Source organism: Canis lupus, chromosome 2 (assembly GCF_048164855.1).
Source record: "Canis lupus baileyi chromosome 2, mCanLup2.hap1, whole genome shotgun sequence".
NCBI classification, from domain to species: Eukaryota; Metazoa; Chordata; class Mammalia; order Carnivora; family Canidae; genus Canis; species Canis lupus.
Window position 1 is genome coordinate 61,587,726 of NC_132839.1, and position 19,988 is coordinate 61,607,713.

Sequence of the window (19,988 nt, forward strand, 5' to 3'; positions counted from 1 at the left end):
CACCCAGTGCTCATCCCGTCAAGTGCCCCCTCAGTGCCCGTCACCCACTCACCCCCACCCCCCGCCCTCTTCCCCTTCCACCACCCCTAGTTCGTTTCCCAGAGTTAGGAGTCTTCATGTTCTGTCTCCCTTTCTGATATTTCCTACCCATTTCTTCTCCCTTCCCTTCTATTCCCTTTCACTATTATTTGTATTTGTTTTCTGTGCTGTGTCACAAATTATCATAAACCCACTGGCTTAAAACAACACCCACTGAGCATCTCATGTCTCTGGGCCGAGGTAGCACATTCTGGCTGGTCCTCATGCAGGGTCTCATGGGGTGTTGGCCAACAGCTCCCCTGACAGGAGGCTCAGCCAGGGGGTATCTTCAGGTCCTTCGGGGCATTGGCAGAACTCACTTCCTTGTGGGTATAGGACTGAGGTTCCCATTTCCTGGCTGGCTGTCAGCTGCGGGATGCTCAGCTCCAAGACATCGCCCCAGGTCCTGGCCCTGTGGCCCCCTCGGGGCCCCCCACACATCCATGCTCTCTCCACACTTCAAGCAGGAAGAGCTCAGTCCCTATTAAGGGCTCTCCTGATTAGGTCAGGCCCACCCACACTCAAGAGGAAGGGAATTATACAGAGTGTGCATACCGGGGGGTGGGGTAGGAATTTGGGGGGAACATCCTAGCATCCAGCCCACCTCCTCCTTTGGCCCTTGGGAGCCCCAGGAGGAAGCCTTCTCACTTCTGGTAGATAGCAAACTGGAGCCCCTGGTCACACAGCAAATGCCTAGAGAAGAAACAACCGGGCACCAGCCCCAGATGCGTACAGCCTTCTTTTGTAGACGAGGGGACTGATGTATCCTCTACAGCCTTCTGGGTCTAAGCAGAGTCCAAAGACGAGAATTACAGGAGCAGAATTTATCTCAAAGGAAGAACATTCTAGCAACTGAAGGCACTGCTTTGATGGGTAGTGAGCTCCCCATCATCAGAGGTGTCTGAGCAGAGGCTGGCTGGCCCTGTCGGGATGCCCACGAGCTGGTGCCAGTCACCATGCAGCTTCTTCCAGTCAGTCTCTGAGACCTACCTTCCTGCCAGTGGGGACCGTCGTCCTGCTGGAAAAGGAGCCCAGCAGGTGATCAGAGCTGGACTGGACGCAGCTCCCGACTCCGCTGCCTCCATGACGGGGTCAGGGGTGGATGTGACAACCACCGACTGGAGCCAAGAAGATACACTGAGCCTTTCACCGGGCTGCTGGGGAAAGCCCCCCACCCCCACCCCAGAGGAGGGCGCCTGGTCCTGCATCAACCAGCACCACGGGAGCACAGTCTACACGGGCCGCAGGACATCAGGAGCCCCTAGATCAGGCCAGCCCTGATGCCTGATCATAAACCCCCGTCTAGCTGTCAGAGCACCTGTCGAATGGCACTCACAGGAAGGTCTCCCATCCCCCCGGGTGCTGGAGCAGCCCCTGCCAAGCCCCCAAGCATCCTTCTGTCCCAGCATCATCCACACGTCAGGGCACAGCTGCCCTGACAGCACAGCGCATGGCTGAGGGCATGTGCTCTGGAGCCAGACAGCCTGGGTCCGGATCTTGGCCCTGCTCAGGCCGGCTGTGTGACCTTGAACACGTTACTCCACCTCTCTGTGCCTTGGCTGCCGCACCCACCAAACAGGACCATGATGGCACTGATGTCTCAGGGTTCCCGAAAGCAGTACCAGGTGCTGGCCGCTGTGGCTCTCGCTCCCTCTCCCTGTTGAGGCCGGGGCCCCGCGTGGGACAGCTGGAAGAAGAAAGCCAGGCAGGGGTCAGGAGGGAAGTGTCTCTCCCAGAGGACCCACTGCCTGCAAGTGCGGTGAGTGCCAAGGGGAGGGGGCTGCAGACAGATGTGACCACGTCACTGCCCCCTCGCCACCCCACCCTCTGAGTCACCCACTGATGTGAGCTGCTGAGTCTTATCGCAGGCCGAGGTGTGGCCAGGGATGGTCCTCGAGGTCCCCAAGTGACATAACCATGACCTCATCCGATGTGAAGCCTGGGCCTGGACAAGGGTCAGGTGACAAGGTAAACCCTGTCCGGAGTTTGGATGGCTTGGCCCGAGAACCAGGGCCCAGTGCCGCCGTCCACCTCTACGCAGAGGTAGAGGTGAGGGACGCGGGTGCCCCAGGGGGAGGCCGACCCCCACCTAGCCCAGGTCCAGCCTCGATGCACTCAATTCCATTCCGATCCGTGTAGATAACTCTGTCCGACGCCCAGCGTGCACCAGCCCTGGGGAAATGAGACACTGTCCCCTCTGGGCCCGGGGCTGCCATCTGGAGCCAGGTCAGGCATGACCTAGATGGTGGTCATATCATAACCCGGAGCAAGGTCACTGTTCACAGCCAGAGCCGCCCCTCAACGGGCGCAAGGCCCAGAGTCACTTGGAGAGCATCTCCTCTGCCAGAGGATGTTGGGGTGTCCCCCAGAAGGCACTTGCCATAAGCGCACACATAAGGCAGAGGGCGGGCCAGGGGCACCTGCCACCAGCTGCTCTGGGCTGGCCTGTGATGCCCAAGCTCCCCGGCGGGTGCTGACCCACCTCAGTCTTTGGGCTCCATCTGTTAGAGGGTCCCATGGTGGCATCTGGGGCCTTCGGTATATGGTTCCCCACAGATCCTCTCCCTTCTTCTAGAACCTTCTTGCCCTGCTGTGCTGTGTGCCCCACGTCACGTGGGCTGACCCCAGCCCATTTGTTCATGGAGTTCTTCGCCTGTGGTCGTGGGTCACCCGGGGAGGCCAGGTGTGCAGCGGGCGTGCTCATGAGTGAGTGGGTGGGGAGACTCTCACCAACTTCGGCATCTGAGCCCCTGCTCCCGAGGAGCTTCCGGGACTTTCTGACAAGCTCGAGCACTACCACCGAAGCAGCTGCTTCCCTGCCCCCTGCCCCCCCCAGAAAGTCCAAGTCACACCTGCTGACCACTGGAGCTTCTTGTGGAAGCCTGGGCCCTCTTACCCCTGGTCCCCACCAAGGAATATCTTATGGGGAGCCATCTAGGACGCGCTGTGGAGGGTGTTGTCAGGACACCGGCTGCATCTTCTTTCTGAGGCCCCCTGGGGAAGCCTCCCCTCCTCTCAGTGGTGAGAAAAGCCAGGCTGCTGTGGAGCAATGGGCTCATTGCTCAACGTCTCATCATATGGACGTCAATGTTTCCCTATTTGCCCTGACTACTGGGAAGCCCAGAGCCACATTTACAGACAAGCACTAAAAAATATCATCTCATGGTAGGAATTCATCTATCAACCTCACCTCTGGCTTTCCATTATTTTTCTACACCCCCCCCCCCTTTTTTTTGCTTTGCTCTGTTTCTCTCTTCTCCTTTTTATCTGTTCTGTTTGTAAAGAGTCTTAAACACGGTGGGGGCAGGTACGGGGAGTAAATATACATGAATGAATGATACATTTACCCAGACAAAATCGCCCCCCAGCACTTGCGGGACATGTCCTAGTGGCCGGCGAGAGTGTAGCAGGGAGGCCTGGCAGGGTGCCTGGGCATGCCCCACAGAGCCCAGGCCAGAAGCCCCGGCTGAGGGTGATGAGCCTCCTGTCCCCCGACCCCCGTAGGTCCTGATGGCAGCAGGACCCCCTTCCCACCGCTCCTCAACGTTCCCCCTCTTCCAAGGCACAGGCACCTACAGAAGGGCAGGGCTCTGGGACAGACTCAGATCCTGGGCAAAGAGGCGCTGCTCCCACCGTGTCCCCCCCCCGCCCCCCCAGGCTGCCCCTGACATCTCTGAAATGCACTCCCTGTTGGCCTGCCCAGCACTCTGGGCTCCGGCCAGCCCGCGCTCTCCGCAGCCTCAGGAGCCCAGCCCGCCCACGGCAGCGGGGAACCAGACGACCCCAGGGACCACACCCCTGCGTCCAAGTGCGGCAGAGAAGCTTGTATGCGTCCTTTTGCTCTGGGCCTGTTTCCCCGTCTGCACAAGGCATAGATAGAGATCCCCTGTGGAAGCGGCTGTAAAGGTCACAGGTGGCCATTGGGGGCAGTGTGGCCTCCGGGGAAGAGCCTGGACCTGACTGGCGGAAGGGCCCAAGCCAGCGGAGTCCCAGCCTGTGACCTCGAGCCTCCCCTAAGGAACATAATCCCCACCTCCTAGGCGCCCTGAACACTGAGCCAAATGCTGTATGTGGGGCAGCATCGCGGGGCCTCAGGAGCCACAGTTGCTGTCACTCGAAAGCTACAGAGGGTTGCTGCACAGCTCTCCTCTGCAGCGGCAGCCACCCCGCCTCCAGGGTGCAGATGGGGAACCTCTCTGAGACTCAGTTTCCCCACCTGTAGACAAAAGGGTGAGAAGAAATGAGCTCTTGGCCCTCCCTCCCTGAGGTCTCTGCTCCCTGGACCCTGCGGAATGCAGGCACACGAACACACTGCCCCGAGACATGGGCGTCTGCGGTGGGACGTGGGCCCCCAGAGGGTGCACTCTGGGTCGTGATGCCCCCATCACGAGGGTCAGCCTTCTACCCCTGAGGTGTGAGTCCACCCTGCAGGACATGCAAACCAAGAGACCGACCAGGGATGGGGACAGCCCAGCCCAGTCTAGCCCTGGGGCCCCCAACCCCTGGAATGCTCCACATCTTAGACAAAACACATTCCCAGTTTTTCTGAGGTAGAAATATATGTCGTATTGTTCTTTTAGAAGGGAAAGCCCAACCTCCCTTCACAGCCCACTGCCTTGTGGTCCTTCACATCAATGTTCATGGCCACTGTCTCTCCCAGATTCCGTGGATGCTCATGCCCAGGGTCCCCCAGAATCTTGGCCCTGCGTCCTTCTCAGTCGGAGCCACTTTCTCCAACATACCTGTCTGGCATGGCCACCCCCCTTCTGATCCATCAGTAGTGCCCAGTCCTCCCAGGACCCCAGGGCCTCAGGGATGGGACCCACCCTCTTCTCCCTGTTGCCTCTCCCAGCTGTGGGTGGAAGTTCCTGAACTGGGTGTCCATAACCTGCATGGGAACAAGCATCCTTATTTTCACCAACGCCTCCCCCGATGGGCAGTGTTTCCTTCAGTGGGGAAGTGGGCTCAAGAGAAGTCACGGGCATTTCCATGCCCTGCTGGCTGCTGCAGGCACCCCAAGTACCCTTCTGCTCAGCTGCTTGGAAATCTTGGCTGATGACCCTGCCACTGGCCAGATGATGTTATTTAACACACTCACAAAGAAGCCTGTGTATAGATCACAGACACGGATTTGTTTTTCTATAAACTTAATACCTGTATTCCAGTAGCACTGTATATGCTGTGCAGTTTGTTTCATGCATTTTTAAAAAGCATCATTCTGCAAGCCAGCCTTCCCTGACTTCACCAGGTGGCCAGAGGGGCTCACCACACAAACAGGACAAGGATCTCCAGTCCCAGGGTTTGCACACGTGTGTTTTCTCCTGCCCAATGAGTCACCACTCTGATTTACTTTTGCTTCCAGAGCCTCTGACCAGGTGGTGACCAGCTCCTGGTGTGTCCTCTCCCAGGCCCCAGTCCCTTTGCTGCATAGCCCATCTCCTCTGTGGGGTCCTCCCAGCAATCCTGTGAGGGAGCAAAGTGGCTCTTCATTGCCCTTCTGTGCAGGGGAAACTGAGTCACAGAGTTGTAGATGACTCCCAGGGTCCCTAGGGACTGGGACCCCCAGGGGGACAGAACTGTGTCAGACACCTCAGACAGACCATCACACCTCCAATCTATAAAGACAGAGGAGGGAATTCCGGTCATAGGCAGGTGCTTCCTGAAGGTCTGTCTCCAGTAGAGGTGGGGATCCAGGTGTGGGTCCCTTTTGAATCCTGGGCTGGGGGAGGGCAGCTAGGGCAGCTCACTGGGGAGGAGGAGCAGGGGTATGTGATGGGGAGAAGGAGGAGCAGGGGTATGTGATAGGGAGGAGGAGGAGGGGTATGTGATGGGGAGGAGCAGGGGGGATGTGCTGGGGAGGAGGAGGGGATGCGATGGGTAGGAGGAGTGGCAGGGTGTGCTGGGGAGGAGGAGCAGGGGGATGCACTGAGGAGAAGGAGTGGGAAGGTGTGCTGGGGAGGAGGAGGGGGGATGCGCTGGGGAGGAGGAGCAGGGGTATGTGATGGGAGAAGCACGGGGGATGTGCTGGGGAGGAGGAGCGGGAGGGATGCGCCCGGGAGGAGGAGCAGGGGGATGCGCCGGGGAGGAGGAGCAGGGGGATGCGCCAGGGAGGAGGAGCGGGAGGGTGCGCTGGGGAGGAGGAGCAGGGGGATGCGCCGGGGAGGAGGAGCGGGAGGGTGTGCTGGGGAGGAGAAGCAGGGGGATGCGCTGGGGAGGAGGAGCAGGGGGATGCGCTGGGGAGGAGGAGCGGCAGGGTGCGCTGGGGAGGAGGAGCAGGGGGATGCGCCGCGGAGGAGGAGCAGGATCCCCGTCCGGGATCCCCGCGCCGTCTCCCAGCCCAGGCAGGCCGGCAGGCCGGTCGGCGGCGCGGCTCGGGCTGGGTCCCGCCGGAAGGCCGGGCGGGCGGGCGGGCGGGCGGCAGCGGGGGCGGGGCTGGCTGCGGGGCCGGGCCGCCCCTTCCAGGGAGGGCGGGCCGCGCGCGCCTTTAAGTGCGGCGGGGCCCAGGCGCGCCGAGCGTCGGCCCAGGAGGAGCGGGCGCCTCTCGGCTCCGAGCCCGAGCGCGGCATGCCCCCGCGGCCCCGCGGCCCGCCCGCCTGAGCCACCGGCGCATGTGGCCGCGCGCCCAGCCCCGTGCCCTGCGCAGGCGGCCGCCGCCCGGCCCCCGCCCGGCCTCGGCGTCCCCGCGGCTCCCCGGCCGGCCCCCCGCGCCGCCGCCCGCCGCCCGCCCCGCCGCCCTCCCCGCCGCTATGCCGGCGCGCGCGCTGCTGCTGGCCGCGCTGGCCGCCCTGGCGCTGGCCCGAGAGCCCCCGGCCGCGCCGTGCCCCGCGCGCTGCGACGTGTCCCGGTGCCCGAGCCCACGCTGCCCCGGCGGCTACGTGCCCGACCTGTGCAACTGCTGCCTGGTGTGCGCGGCCGGCGAGGGGGAGCCGTGCGGCCGGCCGCTGGACTCGCCCTGCGGGGAGAGCCTGGAGTGCGCGCGGGGCGTGTGCCGCTGCCGCTGGGCGCACGCCGTGTGCGGCACCGACGGGCACACCTACGCCAACGTGTGTGCGCTGCAGGCGGCCAGCCGGCGCGCGCTGGAGCTCTCCGGGACGCCGGTGCGCCAGCTGCAGAAGGGCGCCTGCCCATCGGGTAAGCGCTCGGCCTGGGGAGGGAAGGCACCTCCCGCGACGTGGGGGCGCAGGGCCGGAGAGGGGCTTCCAAGGCCACGCTGGCCGGGCAGGTGGGCAGGCCTCTTAGAAGTCATCTAACCGGACCCCTGGTCTTCTGGGTGGGGAAACTGAGGCGCAAAGCCACGGAAGTAGTTCAAGGTGAAACGGGCCCACTAGCTCTTCGCTTCTCTTTCTCTCTGGCCTCACCAAAGCGTACCTGTCTCGTGTATCATTCTGCTGCTCCTGTATTTCGGCTCTTCCCCGGGCGCAATCTTTCCTGGCCATAAAACTCACCCAGAACGGATGTTCTCTTGAGTGATACCCAGGTTTCTTTCTTCTTAGCTGCACTTAGAGTGCATGTCTCCAGAGGGCTGTTTGGGAATGGTGAGCAAGCATGTGGGGTCTCTGCGGGCATGGGGCCTCCTGGGACAGGCTGCTGGGACAGGGAATTCCTTTGTTCCTCCAAACCCTAGGACAGCCTCCCCCCAACCAGAGCTGGCCCAGGACTGCTTCTTGCCACACAACTTGACCCTGTGCATGGAAGAAAATGCTAGGAAACCCTGCCACCCCTTTATCTGTTTAGGGTGCTTCTTAGGAAGGCAGCCTCGGGTGTCGGTTCAGTAGGTGCTTGCAGTCACCATGTGCTGGGCGCTGAGCCCCAATTTCACAGAGACGAGTCAAGCCCTGCGTGTGCCCTCAGTTTACAGCCGCTGGGGGGAGACGCTGACCACCAAGCCAGGCTTGGCGGGCCCCGGGAGCACCAAGGAGCATAACTGCCTGGGCTGCTGGGAAGCCTTTGGGGATGAGGAGTCTCAACGGAGGAGGGAGGACAAGTCTTCTAGGTAGTGGTCAGGAATGGTTCTCTGGGAAGAGCAGATGGCAGGAGCCACCACATGGAGGCCCAACTGCATAGGATGAGCTGCACCGGCGAGAGCACGTAGCCGGGAGCAGCTGGCGTGTAGTGGGATGTGGGTGTATATGTGTGTGTGACACCCAGGACTGGGTGGGCTGGCAGGCATGGGTCACAAGTGGCCATAAGTGTCTGGCCAATGGCTTAGACTTCATCCTGCAGGCCAGACTTCCCAGGTTGCATCTGGTATTCTGAAAATAAGTATCTCATGGCCCAAAAAGCTTAGGAAAATAAACAGTGTCCATGCAGTGGTGATTCACACTACCTTTGAGTCTATCAGACATTCTGAGAAACCTGCAGAGAGAGAGAGGAAAAAAAAAAAACCCACACAAAATCATAAATCCCAGGATTTTCCAAGAGAATTTCAGCAGAGACCTCTTCTTTCCTGGCAAAACATGTATGACCTCCTCCCTGGCACCTCGGGGTTCTGGGGAGCCCAGTCTGGGAAGACCATGTAGGATTCGATATGATTATTTAGGGGAGCCAGTGAAGGGCTTTAAGGGAGGGGAGGGTGATCCGGTCAGGCTTGTTTAGGTTGTGCCCAGAAGAGCGAGGGATGAGAGCACAGTGCCACACGGATTCTTGGACATGGACATTGGCATTGACGGGCCCTCCGCAAGCCATGCCAATGGCCCCCAGAGACAGCGGGCTGGGGTGACGCTGGCACCCGCCCATTATATTTTGGCTATGTCCATGGGGGCCCCCCAATCCTGACTCTGCCACGCGGGGGACACTATTAGACTAAGGCTCCAGGGTCCGGGGCAGTCCAAGCATTTTGAAACCCTCATTTCTTGACTGAGGGAGTCCACGTTCGGTACCTTCCCTGTGTGTCCAGCTGGCCCTGGGCCTGTGACAAGGGCACTGTGATGGGCCACACCCTGCCTGTGCCCTGGAGAGACTTACAGTTGGTCAGGGAGACAAGTAGGGGGGGAGAAGAGGGGAGGAGCCTGACAGACAGGTGCAGAGGGCACTCAGCAGGCAGGCGGGGGCTGCAGCGTGGGGGTCCCGGGCTAGGGCTTCAACGAGCTGCTGACCCGGTTTCCTCTTCTGTAACAAGCGTGGGGCTGACAGTAGCAGCTGCCGGGAGAACCGTGGCAGGGATTGATGGGCCAGGGCGTGCGGGCACGTGGCCCCCTGAGCCGTCGGTAGACCATGTATTAGTTCACGGGTTGCTGTCCCCGTGAGGACCACTGGCACCACTTCTGTTTTATCTGGCCAGGTCAGCCTCGGTGCTGAGCTGCGGAAGGTGAGCCGGAGCTCTCCCGGCAAAGGATGGGGTGGTCAGGAGGGACGGGGGCAAAGCAGAGGCTGGAGGAGCAGCCTCGCAGGCACAGGATCCCAGAGCCCAAGGGGCAGAGGCCTTGGGAGGGAGCAGGGACCGTAAAGGGGGCTGCGGGCGCGGCCTCCGTGCCGCGGGGAGGGTGCACGGGGCTGGGGTCCAGCACGCTGTGCACATTAATCTGTGTGGCCCCGCCCTTGCTCCTGGGCCCTGTGCCATCATCATCACCCCATGCACAGGGACCTCAAACATCCAGGCTCCGGCCAGTTCCACCTGCAACATCCAGTCCCTACAGAATACTTGCTGAGCCAGGGTCTCTGGCTAGCGCTCTCATCTGCCTCTGCGCGTCTGCTCCTTCTTACACCACAGATGCGCTCGGTGAGGCAGGGAGCGGTCAAGGCATTGGTCTGAGGTCACTTGGCCAGGAAGTGACCGAATCAGGCCAGCCCCCGCCCCCTGTCCCCTCACCCGCCCCGCCCTGGCTGGCTTTGAAAGCTGCGATGTCAGGGCCCCAGGCTTCTTCTGCAGGCAGGGACAGCAGGGTCCTCGAGGTCTGGCGTCTGGGTCAGACCAGGGTCCCTGGCTCCACTGGGCTGGGTGATGTCCACACATAGCAGCAGGCGAGGTGCTGCCCATCCCGGGCTTTCCTGCACACAATTCCTGCCAGCTCTGCCCTCACCTTAACCAGCCTTCAGATGCCAGGTGCTGGCGACCAGGTCCAGTCTTCAGTGCCTGGCTCTTCCCTGGGCTGGAGCTCTGTGTTTCTGCTGGCCATGGTCCTCATGTCACCTTGTCCTCCCACCCATGGATGGGTCCTCAGCTCCACCTAGAACCTGCCCCTGAGCCACCATTGTTCCTACTTGTCCCAGTACCACTGGCCTCCACCTCCCTCATCCTCCCTCAGCTCACTTCTCTATGCAGCGGTCACAGTAACCTTGATAAATCCATGGTGCCCGTCACTGGCGGGACCTCCCTCAGCAGCCCCCCAACACTTTGACCCACTGGGCCCACCTGGTCCCCTCCCACCCCGTAGCGCCACCTCATCCTCTGTGCTGCAGCCCACTCTTCTCTTCCCCACCTCAGGGCCTTTGCACATGCTGTGCCGGCTGCCCCAGGTGCCCATTCCCTCACCTTCATGTAACCATGTCCTCATCTGTCTGGGCCTGGTTGTGCCACCCCCCTCCCCGAGCTGCCTTCCCTGACCACGACACCTAGGCCACCCCTTGCTCAGCCTCATGAGCACACACCAAGGGCCCTCCAGAACCCCTCCCTTCACCTGTGTGATCAGCCTTATCTGCCGTTTCTCCATCTTACTGGCTCTGAGCCTCACGGGGCAGGGGTCTGGCCCCGATTCCCTGCCAGGCCTGCTCCATCACCCGGCATGTAGTAGATATTGTGGAATGGACAGATCATCTGTGAATCCCCCATAAGCACCCTGACCCTGCTTGCACACCCCCAGTGAAGGGAGCTTACTACCTTTCCAGGAGCTTTGCATCTGCCCATCTGCCCACCGCCTGGTGCGGATAAGTGCCCGTCCGTGGGATAGTAGACACGGCGATGAAGGTAGTCATCGTGTCTGTAGGGAGAGGAGGCTTCTGCTTTCACCCAACCAGAGCCCCGCGACCCCCCAAACTTCTCTGCCCGCAACTGCAGACAAATAGGCCTGTGCACACACAATTAATTCAAAACTTAGAGCCCAAGGGCAGGTTACAACGTGGCATTTAATAATCCGCGTTGATTGCGCAAGCAGGGTGCAGGTTCCGACAGTGTCTCTTCCTGTTTTATTTATTTAAGGGCTTTGGTCGGTGTTTGAGTTTTAATCCCCTCAGCGGCTTCCTGCGCATGTCTTGGAACTCGGCCCCGGGGCCCGGGCGGGATGACGTTTCCCGTCCACCCCCTGCCCACACGCTGGACAGCGGAGGCCAGCTGCGGCCTCTGGCCAGTCTCAAGAGGGGAGCAGAGACCGGGGTGCTGTGCAGCTGTCCTTCCGGACCAGGCCGGGGCCTCGGGGGCGCCCCCACCCTCTGCTCCTGACCTTAACCTGGAGGTGTGGCGGGGGTCCCACAGCAACCCCTGGGGGCTGCCTACTCAGACTCCTCCCCTTGCCGTGAACCCCCACAGGGCGGCCCGAGGGGGTGTTGTAAGACTGGATCTCCCTGCTGAAAGCCCAGCCATGGCTCCCACTGCCTTCAAGACCAAGCAAGCACGGACTTCTAATGCTGCCTGCAGGGTTGGTGTGACCTGGCCTCCTCTTCCTGCCCGGCTTCGCCGCCGTTAGCAGGCCCCTGTGAAATCCCCGATCCCACATTGTGAGGGACAGAGGACTATGTGTGGCACCAGGTGAGGGAGACGCCACCACCAGAATGGGGAAAGGAGTAGATTAAGAAGGGCTTCCTGGAGGAGGTGGCATATAGACAGCCATTTAGAGGTGGACGCAGAGCCCCAGTGCAGAGAAGTCTGATGGGAATCACTGAGCATAGGCTGGTGTCAGACGGAGGAGCCGGGAGGTGACCCATCGTCAGGAGGTGGAGAACCACCAAAAGTTTATGGGTAGCAGGTGTGCAGAGTGGCTGCAGGGGCCCAGCTAGTGGGAGGCCAGTGTCCTGGGTGGGGAGAGCTGATGAGGCCTGAGCTAGGGTGACAGCTGAGGGCCTGAGGATCTCTGACAGGGGGCAGGGTGTCAGGGGGCTGTCAGGGCGGAGGGATGGCAGGGTCTTTCCTGGAGGCAGGGCGCCTGGAGAAGCAGGTTTGGAGAAGCAAGGTGGTGAGTTCAGGTTAGGTATGGGGGGCACCCTGGCGTCGAGGGTGTGAGTTCTGTGGCAAGAGACTGGCTGATGAGCTACGGCAACTGCGTGTCCATGGCGGGCACCTGGCTAAGTGAGCGGCGTGTCCTGCCCGAGGGTCTGATTGCCTCCTGGGCCTCACTTTGAGGGAGAAAAGCCACCAGACTTACCAGGGTCCAGGTGAGACATCAGGCTTGTGCTTCAGGCTGCCACAGCCTTACACACACATTAGGCCCTTTATGAGAAAAAGCTAGCAGGGGCAGGGACCTACCCCAGGTGAGGAGGGACAGTTCTACCCGAGCCCAGGTCCCCTGATTTTGCATCTGCTGCTCTGCACGCTGGACACACCTCCAGTGCCTTGAGGAAGTGGCTTTCCTGCTTGATTTTGATAAGTATGTTACATAAGCAGGTAAGAAAGAGAATAAAGTCACAGATCCCTTGTCCTCAGCGCCGCGAAGATGTGACCAGGACGTATGTATGGGTGCCCTAAACCGAACACCAGGTCTAGTGCGGGGTGGGGGTGGGTGTGAACCCTTGAAAATCTGCAGCGCACAACCTGCCCAACCGTATGCTTTAGCCCCTGTGGCACATGATGGGCAGAAACAGAACTGAAATTGAGTTCTGTTCTCCACGTCCAGCCGCTCAGGGGTGAGTCGCAGCTACCCCACCTGCAAGCCTCTTAAGCTCTCTGCACTGCAGCTTCATCTGCGAAATGGTACCCTTCTCGCTGGGCCAATGGACAGGCAGTGAGGTGAGGAATTTAATGTGCTTTGCACGGTGTAAAGGCTAACGGGCTTCAGTGTAAACAGACCTAAGTACCACCCAGTGGGTGTTTCTGGAATAGATGGAATTTGGAGAGAGAAGGAGAGGTAGTGGAGGAAGGGAAGGTGCTGGAAGGCCGTGTTTGTGGACAGGCTGCCATGTGCCCAAGGGAGTTCCGCTGACCATACCTTGGCTTCCGTGGCCACCCAGAGTCCTGCCTGCCTGCGGTGCCCCTCTGACAAAGGACGGACAAGCTGTGTCAGAGCCTCCTCCTCCTGAGGCTGGCTCAGTAGAGGAGCCACAGTGACCCCAGGCCGAAGACTGGCCAAGCTGGGCGCCCCCGGGCAGGACAGCCAGTCATGGGCTGAGGACCAACCCGGAGCTGAGGAAGTGCCTGGAGTCAGCATCCCTGGCTCTGGGCCGTGGGTGGGCGTTCTCCTGGCCTGTGAAATGGGCACAGATCCAGCTTCATAGGACGGCTTTGAGAGGTCATAAGGCTCATAAATACCTGGAGCCCAACGTATGGTGGCTTCTGGGCAGGACCCATGGCGGACGGGCCCTGTGCTCCCCTGACAGGAGCCTGGAGCCTGAGGGCCACAGACAGCAGCACCGACGTGCCCCTGGGAAGCCCCTGTTCCTGGCTCTGGGTGAGACAGTCACTTGGGGACAGGCAAGTTTTTAAGAGCAAGAGAAACACAGGGAAATGTTCTGGAATCTAATTAGACCTGGGGGGCAGCTCCTGGGGCTTCAAAACCTGCCCCTGAAGAGTGAGTGGGGCCTGGGGGCCATGCAGGGGCCCCCAGACGGTGCATTTGTCCCTGCAGAGCATTCACACACACCCTTGCTCATCCAACCATTCTCTCCCTGCTCCATGCTGTGGACTGGGAGAGCCCAGGCCATGGTGGCCGTCAGGGGGATGTGCCTTGGGAGGGGTTATGAGGGGCCGTAAGGGGACCCAGAGGGGTGAGAGTGGTCACTGAGCCTGCTGAGTCAGGGCAGGCTCCCCAGAGGAAGTGTGCTGGCCTGGGCTTTAAGGATGAGGGAAGGGGCATTCGTGCCAGAGGGTATGGGAGCTGGGGGTACTGGGGGAAGAGGGACAGTTGGTGAACCTGAAGGTGTGGGTGGAACCCGGACACCCCATCCTCAAATGCTCTGCAGGCTGTGTTTAGCGTTATGGACAGATGGGCACAGCCTGGGGCTTTGTGGTCATCTGCTGATGGCCCTTTCATCCCGGCTCATAGCTAACCGCTTGGTGACAGATGGGGGCTTCTTTGGAAAAAATAAAGGCAATGACCTCAGAGGAACAGAACTGGGTCTCAGTCCTGACTGCCCATTATGTGCTGGAGGGGTAATGCACACGGTTGGACAGGCTGCGTACTGCACAACTCCAAGGGAGGCCAGTCACAGTGTGATCTTTGTTGATAATGGACTTGTGCAGTCTACAACCTGTGTAGCAGCAGTCCGGGGTGGTCACTTCCCCACTCTGGGCCTCGGTCTCCCCATCTGTTCCATGGTGTTACGACCACCCAAGCTGGCGCATCATGAGTCCTCTCTCAGGCTCTGCCACCGTCCCTGAGCCCTCCTGGAAGCTCTGCCACTCGAGGATGTTGGGGCGGAGCCCGGAAGCCCAGGCTCTGGCCCTGCGGACGGAGGGACGCTGGTCCCGGTTGCTCCCGTCCTGGCCGTACCCCTTCGTCTCCTGAGAGGCGCCGCGGGACACCTGGCCTTGATTGCTTGGCTCTGTGTCACATTCCTCCCGACTCAGACTTCCAAGGCCTGTGGGTTACAGTTTATTTTTGAAAACAAAACACAACAAAACGCTAACAGCTGAATCTGGTCGGGATTGACTGTTGACTTCAGAACTTTGGCTGGAGGACCGGGTGGGGGCGGGGGTTGTCAAAACCCCAAATAAACAGAATCTGCTTTCCAGCCGTGGGGCCCGAGGTTTTCATGTGGAAAGAAGCGGTGGGAACCGAGTCCTCCCTTCCCACTGATTCATGGGGTGATTCATCGGTGTGTGGGGAGGAGGACCAGGAAACAGGCCCTGCCCCGCCCCGCCACCCCCTCCCCACCACCCACCACGGACGGTCTGCTTAAAGGGACAGGGCCTGGCAGGGTCCAGGGGGTGCCCCAGGCCCTGGGTCCAGAAGGACTCAGGCTCTGACGTCCTTGGGACCTGGGTGGAGGCCTCCCTGGACTTCCCTCTGCCCTATTCCCTGTCACCCTGTGCTGTGTGTGGCTGGTCACTTGCCTATACGTGGCAAAGGGTGCACGCAGAGGCACTCAGCATGCATGGATTGAATACAGCCCGCATGAGAGCGAGTACCATGGGCAAGACGTTATGCTGGGAACCCCCAGGAGGGAGAGAAGCATTCCGGCTGGAAGAAGCCTTTCAGGGGGGTGGGGGTGTCTGCCTAGAAGAGGTGGGATTTGAGTTATGCCCGGGGATATGGATTCCCAGGGGCCTTGGGCTGGGGAGGACAGAGCTGGGCTTAGCCCCCACAGCTGACTGGCAGTTTTACCTGCAGAGTTTGGGGACGGTTAGCAATCCTGCATGGAAGTAGATGCGTGAAGGCCGAGTGGGCCCGGCCCCAGGGCCCTTGTTTTGTGAGCTCTAAACCCCAGGCTGCCAAGGGTGTTGCCACCGGGAGGAGGGCTCCCAGGCAGGGTAGCCCCTGGCCACCTGCAGTTTGATGGGAGAGAGGCCTTGCGGTGCCCAGCAATAGGCCACGTCTCCAGCCAGGCTCTGGCCACTCCAGACAGGCCGCCTTTGATTCGAGCTGACCACAGTGGCCTGGGCCCCCCGGGTCCAGCGCCGGCTGCCTGGCTGGGAGGCAACCACCAATCACAGAATTGATGGGTGGAGTCTCCTCTCCACACCTGACCTTGGAGCCTCTCCCCCAACCCTGCGTCCCAGCTCAGGAGTATTGGACAGTCAGACAGTCGGGGCATTAGGGAGCCACTGGGGTTAGGTGAGCAGCCCCTAAGGGTGAGAGCCCCCAGCCTGAGCTCAGAATGTGCCTTCTCCAACTAGGTAAGCACCTTCAGGCAGGAGGATTCATCTCTGAGCCACACGCTCTCCCTGCCTTTGAGAGGGAGGCCATGACCCCCACCCTGGTGGCCTCCTGAATGTGGGGAGATTAGTTGGGAATGTGGGTGGGGCCTGATTTGCCCACAGATGTTTTTGGGGCACCCATGGTGGCTGCACTCACCATGATGCCTCCTGTCCCTCTGGACTAAATGGAAAACCAGATTTTCACCAGATCCTGATGCTCAGTCACCTCTCAGATCCAGAGGAATCTCAGCTGCAAAACTAGGCTTTGCAGGCCGAGCCCTATTTGCTCACCAACAGCAGGTGCTGGGGTGCGTGATGGGCTCCCCTGGGCAGGGAGCTTCGCATCTGCAAGTCACATCCACGCCCAGTTCCCACAGGTCAGGGGACATCTTCAGTCTCATTTTCAGACTAGGAGTCGAGGCCCAGTGAGGGCGACTGATTTGCCTAAAGCCACACAGCTGGAAGTGCCCTGCCAGGCAGCATGCGTCACTCCCAACCCTACGCTTATTCCTTATTCGGGACGGCTTACAAGCAGCATGGGGGCAGCATCAGTTCCAGGTAGCCCCAGTCTCTGGCGGGGACCTGGGCGACCTCGGCACATGCCCGAGCAGGGAGACCAAAGGGGTGTGGGCCCCGTGCCACCCACATCCCTCAGGCCTGCGGTCCTGGCAGGCGGCAGCCCCCACTGCTGACAGCAGCAGAAATCCGAGCCGGCGAAGGTTCCAGGGGAGTTCGTGAACCGCCTGGCAAGTCAGACTGGGGCTTGGCCAAGTAGGATGGGGGGCCCTGGCGACTCAGACATCCGGAGTCCCGCGAGGCCCAGGAGGGGGTCACACTATGGCCAAATGGGGCAGCTTGGGCAGGCCAGCCAGGAGCTTCGCTGGTCTCTTGCCCAGTCACTGCTCTAGCCCAGGGGCTGGAGGGACAGGCCAGAGCTGGCAGGGGCAGGGACGGTCGCCTCATGCCAGGGCACGGATGTATATACGAGAAAGAGCAAGGTCTGGGAGGCTGGCCCAGATCTCTCTTAAATGTCAGGTTGCTGCTTGCAGCTGAGGGCAGGTGTCCTAACCTCCTCTGACCTCCTGGCCTTCCTGGTGGCGTCCAATGAAGTAACGTGAGGAAGCTCCGCCTTAGCCGTTCTTGGGGTGAGGCAGCCCCCTCACAGATGTCCGGGTGTCACCCTATTGCTGAGTGTGGAGCATCCCTGCAGGGCTCAGGGCCCGGTGGGGTCCCTCCCTGGTGGGGCTTCCTCCCGGGTGGGGGATTGGGGCGCCACGGGCCCTGTCTGGCTCCTCCTGATGCACCTGGTTCTTCCTGCCAGTGTAGGTCTCCACCAGCTGACCAGCCCGAGGTACAAGTTCAACTTCATCGCGGATGTGGTGGAGAAGATCGCGCCAGCCGTGGTCCACATAGAGCTCTTCTTGAGGTGCGTGAGCCCCTGCCAGGCTTCCCCCCCATTCTAGTAGGGGGGTGGGGCAGGAGAAGCCAAGTAAGCGCACATGGGGTCAGATAGACCCCCCCCAGACACCTCCACCACGTGTGCCCTTGGGTGGGGGGGCATCCCCTCTCTGCCTCTGGTTTCCTCGCCGAGGGGAGTGGGCACCCAGTTGCACCAGCTGGGCTGCAGGTTTGCTAAGCAGGTGTGCCCGGGGTGAGGTCGGGGGCAACTCTGGTATCACGGGGGCTGCCCGAGCTGGTTCTGGGAAGCACCGCTGCCTCGAAGGCTGATTGTCAGCAGAACCCTGGGGTCTCCTCCCAGGTTGACCCATACACCCCAAAGAGAAGATATTGACAGCATGACGTCTTAAGTTAAAAGTCTGACTTAACCTCTCGGCCACTGTGTGTGGAGGGGGCCACCGAGCTGCCCAGATGAGGCACGCAGGGTCTGAACCCCCACTCCACGCTGCTGGAGAACAGAGAGAGCCAGGCCCACGGGCGACGGAGTGGATGCTCAGCGCAAGGCCTGGGGCCAGGGCTCCGGGGCTTGCCCGTCTGCACAGTGTGTTCCCTAGGGGTGTGGAGGCTGGCCAGCACAAGTGTGCCAACCCCGAGCCCCAGGGTACCAGGTGGCCTGTGGCAGAATTGCTCACGCCAATTCCCAGCCCCAGCATCGCGCACCCTGTTCACAGGCGTGGAGCTTGCCCAGTGGGAGCCCTTGTCATGGGGTCATGACATGCCCATGGGTCATGGTCATGCCCATCTCTGGAGGGCAGGGGCAGTGTTCATCCCTGACGGTGCTCCATGGGACCAGCAACCACTGGCTCAAGCTCCCCATCAGATGAGCAGGACCCTTGGACCCACTGTGCACTCTGAGCCATGTTGGCTGCTTTGCCTGCATTCCTCTAAACAGCCCTGGTGAGTGCCCACCTCGTGGAGTTGGGGGCTGGCCGCCGCAGGACTCACCCTGAGTCAGGACCGGGTGGCCCACCCCTCAGCACTGGCTGGCACGTTGCTCCCGAGGCCCTTTCTGCCCACACTCAGGGCCGAACCCCACATGCTAGGCTCTGATATTCTCATTTCCTGGGTTGGAGCAGAGGCCAGGGAGCTTCTCCAAGCTCACAGAGCCACTGATTCGGGCTTTAACCCCAGGTCCTCAGGCCCCAAAGCTGACCCCTTACTGCCCTTTCTGTAGGCTCCAGACCCTGAGACATGTCATTGAGGAAATTACAACTGGACACGCTAAGTGGCAGGTCCCTGGCCTTGCCGGTGGCTCAGACTGGCCAATGTCTTTCTAGAGGGCTCCAGGCATCAGGCTCTGGGCCAGCTAATTGTTGACTGCAGCCCAGGCTGGGCAGGCTGCAGTGCCCTTGGAGACCGATGTCCTAGTGGGCGGGTGGGCGAGGCCAGGCGGGCGAGATCTCAGACACAGATGAGATGCTCATCAAGCCTGAGAGCCTCCACTGTGACCCCTGACCTGAGGGAGGAGGCCGCCGGCTGCCTTGGGCCCCTCCTGCGGACACGCACCAGATCCCACCATGGGTGCTGGCGGGGGTGGAAGCGGAGGCTGCGGTCACCCTTGGGGCCGAGTGGCCAGGCTGCCTGACCCAGACGAGCAGTTCACATCCTGGACCACTGTCTATGCCTGTTAACTACTGCTACTACTACTGTGTGCAGTGGTTGTGGGCATCACATCACCTCGTGTCTGGCTCAGAGCGCTCGTGACGTTCGTTAGCCCTCGTCCTGGTCCTGCCCGCGAGGCAGCCTTCTGCACTCTCTCGCTTCCCTGAGAGGGGCCCACCCTCCTGTTCTCTTCCCTCCTGCATGGTTCCAGGCCCCTTCCAGTACCCTTTCTCCCTCATCTCTGGGGGCGGCCCAGGCACTGAGTACTCACACCGTCAACACCCCTCGGGATCCCAGGGAGGGTCCTGAGCTGTGTCCTGCCTCCCCGGCATTCTGGCCATGGGCCATGGGCCCTGTGGGCTCTGCTGAGGCTTGGGCTTTTTCTTACATCAGTGAATTCTGACCTCTGGCCGTTTGATCCCATTTACGGAGGTGGGCACTGAGGCCCAGGGTCTGCCTGTGTCTGAGCGTGCATGCCGCCCGGCACTGTCCAGTGCTCCCAGCCCTGAGTCCTTGGAAGGACGGCACCTGGTGCAGAATTTGTGGAGCAGAGCCTGCCACCGGCCCTGCCTGTCACACCATCCGGGGCTCTGGGCAGCTGCCAGAGGGGAGGGACCTGAGGGGGGAGAGGGGAGCACACCCCTGCCCCCAGGCTATGATCTCCCTGAGTAGTCAGATCTGCCCCCCTTAGGGAAGCCAGCCCCCCTGAGGGCCAGCTGTGGGTCAGCCCCAGCGGACACTACATGCACATTAATGTGTTGTCCCTCATGCTGACAGCAGCCAGGTTTATTGAGTGACTTCCTGCCTCCAGGCGCGATAGATACCAGGCATCACACTCAGCAGGGCAGGGATCCCATTTCCTAGCTGGGGAGACTGAGGCCCGCCCACAGCCAGGCAGATAATAAGTGGG

General features: G+C 61.0%; 1 protein-coding gene across 2 annotated transcripts in view; it reads left to right on the forward strand.

Moving 5' to 3' along the window:
• The first annotated feature begins 6,824 nt into the window (after nucleotides 1-6,824).
• HTRA3 (HtrA serine peptidase 3) overlaps nucleotides 6,825-19,988 on the forward strand; it is a 30,859-nt gene continuing 17,695 nt past the window's right edge. For both annotated transcript variants that reach the window (XM_072803398.1, XM_072803405.1), the window contains exons 1-2: nucleotides 6,825-7,209; nucleotides 17,345-17,444. In XM_072803398.1, the coding sequence (XP_072659499.1) occupies nucleotides 6,825-7,209; nucleotides 17,345-17,444 (485 nt within the window). The remainder of the gene's footprint in view (nucleotides 7,210-17,344; nucleotides 17,445-19,988) is intronic.